Source organism: Gymnodraco acuticeps, unplaced genomic scaffold (genome assembly GCF_902827175.1).
Source record: "Gymnodraco acuticeps unplaced genomic scaffold, fGymAcu1.1, whole genome shotgun sequence".
In the NCBI taxonomy this organism is placed as follows: Eukaryota; Metazoa; Chordata; class Actinopteri; order Perciformes; family Bathydraconidae; genus Gymnodraco; species Gymnodraco acuticeps.
The window spans coordinates 965,781-973,058 of NW_022991375.1; the positions used below are offsets into that span (position 1 = coordinate 965,781).

Here is a 7,278-nt window from a genome sequence, read left to right on the forward strand (position 1 = left end):
GCAGCAGGACACAATACTTCAAGTGCAAACTAAATCTCACTGAACCCAAACATCTAAAACACACATTCCACAAAAATCTTCTTTTCATCAGTTTTGTATCAGTATATGTGTGTATATGTATGTGCATGTTTGTCAGTGACGGCTTAGAAGATTATTTTAATATTCCAGATGTCAACCCTACTACTTGTGGTTTTCATAGAAAGGATGATATCATATTTGTTTACCCAGGTCTCACAATGTATGGGGTTCGAGGTCAGTACACAGTTGTGAGTTAACAGTGCACCGTCAGTCCATACCGTCTTAACCCCTTATAGTTGTATATTTAATGAGTTGAACAGGTTTATTTTATCATTCAATTGTTTTTTTTCGGGCCTTTACTTGCATAAGTGACACGTGCATGTGCTTGGGGACCTGCATGCATCTTGTTTTAATAAGTCTTCCTTGCCTTCAAAATAAAGGCTCAAACACGACACGCTTACACTACTTGATTTGACTTGTAAGCTTAATGTGTAGACTATTTGAGAATAAAGCACATGTTCCATTTCCCAAATGATAACCTATTTTAAAGATTAAGCACATCAATTATTTTTTATTATTCATGCTCAACAACATTTAGGGCATTTTAGACTTTATACAAAGATGCACATACTCAAACTTTTCAAATTAATTGTCATTACTTTTGTATTTCCCCGCACGTGTACAGAAGAGGTTTAGGGCCATGGGAGACGTTTTATTTTGGAATGTGACCAAATAAAATTCCGAGAAAGAAATGTGTTGGAGGAGATAGTGAAGACAATAGTGAAAAGGGTGGAAATCCCCAGTACCGTATGTATATAAGAAACCACCTTTTGCAAGAGGGTTGTTTGATATGGGAATTAATGTGTGGGGATTACATTTAAAGTAAAATAATGCAAGGACTAGAAGAGATAGCATCCTTTTTTTTTTAAATATATTGTCTTTCTATTTAGTTATTCAGCAATTATTTGTATTAGACTGTATGTGATTCTTTTTTTACTATCACTACGCACTGTTTTTTACTTGTGTTTTTGTGCATAATATTTCCCGACAGACAGTAATAGACTACTTGTAAAATGTGAATACATGAAGTAAAAAAACTCTGTTGCTGTTTGAGGTTAAAAATATTTAATCTACTTAATATAATGTGGGATGCCTACATATATAACAATGCATTATATTATATAAAGCTATAATTTAATTATTTTTATCTGAATTGGTCCCAGAAAACACAATATTTACTTGAATTATTGTTTTTTGTTGTAAAAACACATTGAACCTGAAAATAGAGTTGAGGACACACCTGCAAACTAACCTTCTCAATCAAAACTCCTACTCCATGTTGGATCATATTATGCTGACGTTTATATGGAACATGACCTTGATATTGAAACATGATTAATATAAACGCAGGGTGATGATGAATGGCTGAACTGTAGGGTGGTGAACACGTGAAATGTTGCTTGGAGAAAACAGAGTTTGTAAATGGGAAGAAGTGTGCCAAGAACAAAAATATGTCATAGTTGACTTTTGAAAAACAATGGATACAAATCATTAAAGAAACAAGGAAAGATAATATAATGCATATAACTGGCTTTATGTTGTCATGGTGATTCAACAGTGTTCCATAGTTCAAATCTTCAAGAACATTAGAACCCCTTCATAGCTAGAGATTCCTAACCAGCTCACTCACACACAAACTGACCATCTTCAGAGACACAACACAGTTTTGTCCCTTCGATTAAGTTGAGTTTTTGTGATAGTAATGGCGTTTTACAGGACACTTAAATCTCTCCTGTCCCGTAGGCACGCAAGGAAAAACTTTGATGTAGGGAATGATGTAAGTAACCAACTCAACCCCTTCCTGTTGGAAGATAGAAAGGTGGGGGGCTAATGAAAGTTTTACACTTTTCTATTCTAAAATGTATTAAGGTATCATTCACCAGCACTGTTTTAGCTTTTAATCAAAGCTGATTGAAGATTTGAGCATGTTAATCCGGTTTAAAGGAGGATCATCCCTCAAAACGATGAGATGTAATACACAAACATTTCTCTGGACAATTCAGATTTTCAATTAAACGGGAAACATGTCTTGTTTTTATACATTCCTTTAATGAAAGATGTTAGGACCTGGACACTTATTTTTATAGACAGATCAGTCTCTCTTTGAACAAGCATCACAATGAACAAGTAGTGTCTTGCAGAGATGGGGACTCGAGTCTGTGACTCGGACTCGAGTCGCACTTAAGTCGCACACACAGAGACTTCAGACTTGACTTGGACTCCTGCTCAAAAGACTTCAGACTCGACTTGGACTCGTGTTTTGGGACTCGTGAACAATCATTGTGTTTTCTATTTTTGGCGTATTAAAGGTGGGGTAGGTAAGTGTGAGAAACCAGCTCGAGATCGCTAGAATTTGAAAATACACAACCGGAGAAAATCTGCCACTTCCTCACAGAGCCCCTCCTCCAACACACACGAACGCGCACATGACCAATGAGGGCACGAGATAAGTTTGTGCCCCGATGGAGACTGACAGGCAGGTAGGCCATCCAGTTACTTTAGCCGGGCCGGCTATCGGGATGTTAAGAGCATTCCATGGAATATAACAAGAAGTGTATCTCGAGCCGGTTTCTCAAATTTACCTACCCCACCTTTAACATTAACATCATGGTAACACCATGGCGACCGGCGGCACACCTGCAGCTGTACCGCTTGCAGGTTCAACTATAAAAACTTCGAACAAAAACGCCGGCGGCACCAACAAAAGGAGCGCACACTGCAAAGTCTGCAATATTAAAATCAAGGATGCTGGTGCAACAACGTCAAATTTCATCAGGCACTTGAAAACTCACCCGGAGAGGTCAGTCACATTAACGCATATGGACGGTTAGCAAACATGTTTAGCTCAGCATCAGCTATGTAATGTTAACTTAGCTTGCTACTAGCTTTGTAACTGAATATTTGAAAAGATGAGTGAATGTTTGCTTGTCACACTTGTTTGCGTTGAGTGGCGTTGACATCCAACTCTTGACATGACATAAAAAAGGTCGGTAACGTTAATCATTACGTTCCGCTGCCACCATCTACTGGCTAACGTTAAACGTAGAAAAATACATAGTTACATACATAAATACATCTGTCGGTTTATAGGCAGGTTACAGGTTTATTGTTGACCACGTAACGTTAATGTTACAGGTTTATCAGGTTACCATTACACTGGGTTTGAGTGAGAGGATAGAGGAATATGTTTATTTATAGTAGACTTAAAAGATGTAATTAGAGACCCAGTGTAATTAAACAATACGGTTGCAGAGGTCAAATTTTAACATTTTTGTCCACTGGCCAAATGGCTAGCCTAGTGAATGTTGAAATGTTACCAGCCACTCAATAGATTGCCATTGTTATTTGTGGCTGGTGCGTGCAACATACAGTACCAGCCACTTGCATGATTTACCAGCATTTGGCTGGTAAATGGTGTTAATGGTAGATATCTCTTTTGGAACAGGTCATGTTTTAATATCACCAGTTCAGTATATTTCAGATAATATTGCAGCAATAGTTTTTTAGTTGCAAATGGCACAGAACAAATGTTTACTTTTAAGTACTTTTAAGTACTTTTAACACAGTTTCCCTGCGGGGGATTAATAAAGTATTTGTGATTCTGATTCTGAAGTGTTTTGCTTATAAGTTGTTTGCATTTAGCTAAAGTGTGATGTTTTTCCTCATATTGTATTGCAATAGCCTGTTTAAAGTGATCATATAACAAACAACTAATCAGTACTGATACTGTATGCTAATAGATATAGGAGTGATAATAATACAGTACATGCTTTGAATTTCTTAGATATAGCTGTGCAGTATTCTTAACAGACTGGATAGCAGCAGACAATAGAAGGCTTATTACAACCAGAAGAGACATGAGACTTTTATTTTTTAGAGACTTGAGACTTGACTTGAACTTGTGACCAAAGACTTGAGACTTGACTTGGACTTGCAAAAAAAGACTTGTGAACATCTCTGGTGTCTTGTGTCAAATCATGTAAAAACGCTGACTTTCCAAAATGAAACAGATCTCTTTCGAGTGTTTGAATTCAAATCATACTACAGAAAAAAACAATGAGCAATTCATTTAAAAACATATGTATTTGTTTTTGTATACAGCCAGAAGAGAGGTATATCAATCAACATGGATCCAGTATACAGTCCAGGATCCTGGAAATCAAGGAAGCTGACAGAGCCAAGAGGGATGCACAGGTTCAGCGTACCGAGAGGCTCTTTGCCTCACAGAAAACCTGCAGTGACACTGTTCTGGAGAGACTGGGATTGTCCCTCCAGCCCCCTGACACCCGAACCCTTCTTCAGCGTCCAACTTCTCAACCAAGGAGACCTGAATCCTCTCAGCCAGGAAGGAGAATCAGGCACGTTTCAGAGGACATGAGGTTGTTGGAAGACAACCCCTTCTTCGAAAAAAAGCTGCTGATGGGCAGTAAAGTGGCAATACTTCATTGTAAAATGGCAAAAGTGGCAAACAAAAACAGGAACACAAGCCCAGACTACTCCCTCAGCTCAATAGACACACACACTCCTGATGAGCTGAGGATCATTCCACACTTAGGTCGTCCTATCAGGAGACCATCTCGTCTACCAGTGATGAAAAAGAAACACAGTGAAGAGGGTATGTATGACTTTATGGAAACTTAAAAGGACATTTAATGACAGTAGAGAAGTGGGAAATGTGAGTAAACATCACCAATTTGCTTTTAATCTGAACAGGCAAGGAGGTAGCCGACGGTTGCATACTCAGAACAGCTCAAGAGAATTTCAAGAGAATTGCAGCAACAATGAAAAAGTTCATGGTTGACGACAGTCCTGCACCAACTCCACCGCCCAGAAGGACCTCGTATGTGGCACGTAAAGCTTGGAAACCCACTTTGAAACCTCGAGCAGCAGCTCCCCCGCCAAAAAAAGCCCCTCGTACCCACATCCAGGCAGAGGCACCCAAGGTTCCCGTCCCTCCAAAAAAAGCAGCCCCTCCCAGCAGAAAAGGACCTCACCGTGGGACGAAACTCAGCCCTCAAAGGGCTGTCCCACAACAATATATGGAGCCTTTGGCCCACCCTGAGGAGGGCCTGTCCAGCTTTTTTCAAAATATTGGCTCAAATGAATGGTAAGACAACAACACTGCAGGAGTGTTAAGATCGATTATAACAAGCTGACATAACCGTCCCAATGCCTTTATTTTTGTCAACTCATAGGAAGAAAAAGCTTTTGGGATTAAAAACAATTCAAGCTATTGCACAAAACCACCAGGAATTACTAACTAAGATTAAACTGCATGAAGTATGCATAGTCCTTGCAGAACAGGTAATGTATTTATTTTAATAGTGTTGTTGTTGTTGCATGTTCCCGTATGCAGAAGTATTGACTCTTTCTTATTGACCATCTAGGTGAATAACCTGCGCTCGGTCGTGGCCTGCGCTGCAATGGACGCATTAGCAGATCTCCACTCTTACCTGGGGAAGATGATGGACCCTGAGGTGGAGCGGACCGGAGGCGCCCTGCTGCTGAAGCTGGCACAGACGACCAACGCCTTCATCCTCCAGCAGGCTCACCTCGCCCTGGACGTGCTGGTGAAGGGATCCAGCCCTGGAAGAGTTATGAACGTTCTCCTTAACATAGGATCGAAGTAGGGAGAATTTACAAAGAGGTGTAGCAGTGTTTCAAGTACATGAAATGTTGCATAGTTCATTCTGACATTCCCATGTTTTTGTCCTTTCTCAGCCACCGTTGTCATGCAGTGAGGGCGTGCACAGCATTGCACCTAGAACAGCTGTTGTACATCATCGGAGAGGATGAGATCTTTGCCTCTGGGAAGATAATCTCAGAGCGTCTCCTTATTGCCGTCAGCAAGATGGCTGTGGACGCTGCATCAGAAGTCAGGTGAGTTACCAAGTCTTAAAGGTCACCTATTATGCAAAATCCACGTTTTCCTGTCTCTTCTACATCAACAAGTGTCCCCTATGTGTAAAGACTATCTGAAAGCTTCAGAAAAAAAGATTCTCTCACTTTTTGTCCTGATCCATTTAAACCTGTCTGAAAATGAGCTGATCAGATTTTGGCCACTTGATGATGTCATAATGATTTTTTGGCTTGTGTAACCATTAGCCAATCACCAAACAAGGTAACCCCCCCCCCACACACACACACACCTTATCACCTGAATCTCCTCCTAGAGCACCATTGTGTTCTTTGTAACCAAATCTCTCTCAGAGGGGCGTGGGGAGGGGCTCCTTATTTTCATCTAAAGTAACAGACAGAGAATCAGCACTTTTGAAACAGGTCTGAAACAGAGGGGATTATGGGTAATGCTGCAATGATCGGTTTGGTGTTTGGAGCCAAACACTTCAGAGACATGTTTTGTATATATCTGAGACCTATAATAAAGTAATGAAAAACAGTATAATAGAGGACTTTTAAATTGTTTAATCGTTGTCATATTTGCATAACCTTTCCTAACATTGTGTTTGGACACTAAATTGCTAAATGCGGATTGTTTATTTCTGAACAGGCTCCATGGACAGAGCATGCTCCTGGTACTCTCCCGGCAGGAGGAGTTCTCTGTCCTGTGGCATAACATCATCCCAATGAAGGACAGGCACCCATTGCAGAAGATCCTGCAGAAGATGAGGCAGTAGAAGCGGAGGCGACGGGAAGACATCGGGGCAACAACAAAAAGTAGACTGGCATGGGGTTGCAGGGGTTAGCTCTGTCAGCTCACAGAAAGTAGGGTTTCAGGTGATCAGGTGGGTCTTTCTGTGTGGAGTTTGCATGTTCTCCCCATGCCAGTGTGGGTTTACTCCAGGTGGTCTGGTTCCCTCCCATAGTCCCAAAGATATGCAGAGTTGATTAATTGTTGTCTGTCTTTATTTGTATTTGTGTGTACTTGTTCCGTTTATTTTTCTTCTGCACAGGCACCATGGACAGATCACGCCTCAGGGACTTGCCCACCAGAAGAGGTCCACGGCCATGCCTACGAATGACCGCTTGCAGGAGATGCTGTCGTAGAAACGCAAGCCAAAGGAACCCAGGAGGAGATTTTGCACCACAGAGGAGACGGGAAGAAAGGAGGACATCGGTTCACTGTGTAATTTAGGCTGGCATGGTGGTGCGGGGGTTAGCTCTGTGGCCTCACAGAAGGAACATTGTTGGTGTCTAGCTCTTTCTGTGTGGGTTTCCTCCAGGTCGTCTGGTCACTCCCAC

The 7,278-nt window shown here is 41.1% G+C and overlaps 1 protein-coding gene across 1 annotated transcript; it reads left to right on the top strand.

The window, feature by feature from the left end:
* The first annotated feature begins 2,826 nt into the window (after window positions 1-2,826).
* Window positions 2,827-7,241, top strand: LOC117562867 (TOG array regulator of axonemal microtubules protein 2-like). The gene is made up of 7 exons (XM_034240806.1): window positions 2,827-2,878; window positions 4,180-4,693; window positions 4,792-5,185; window positions 5,274-5,382; window positions 5,466-5,704; window positions 5,800-5,958; window positions 6,587-7,241. The coding sequence occupies exons 2-7, from the start codon at window positions 4,453-4,455 to the stop codon at window positions 6,711-6,713; spliced, it is 1,269 nt and encodes a 422-aa protein (XP_034096697.1). The 5' UTR covers window positions 2,827-2,878; window positions 4,180-4,452; the 3' UTR covers window positions 6,714-7,241.
* Window positions 7,242-7,278: the final 37 nt, after the last annotated feature.

What these genes read in the sequence shown, in the direction of transcription:
- LOC117562867 (XM_034240806.1), top strand. Translation starts at nt 4,453, where the DNA reads ATGAGGTTGTTGGAAGACAACCCCTTCTTCGAAAAAAAGCTGCTGATG. An exon ending in CTCCTTAACATAGGATCGAA is followed by an intron (nt 5,705 to 5,799) that starts GTAGGGAGAATT and finishes GTCCTTTCTCAG; the next exon opens with CCACCGTTGTCATGCAGTGA. An exon ending in GACGCTGCATCAGAAGTCAG is followed by an intron (nt 5,959 to 6,586) that starts GTGAGTTACCAA and finishes ATTTCTGAACAG; the next exon opens with GCTCCATGGACAGAGCATGC.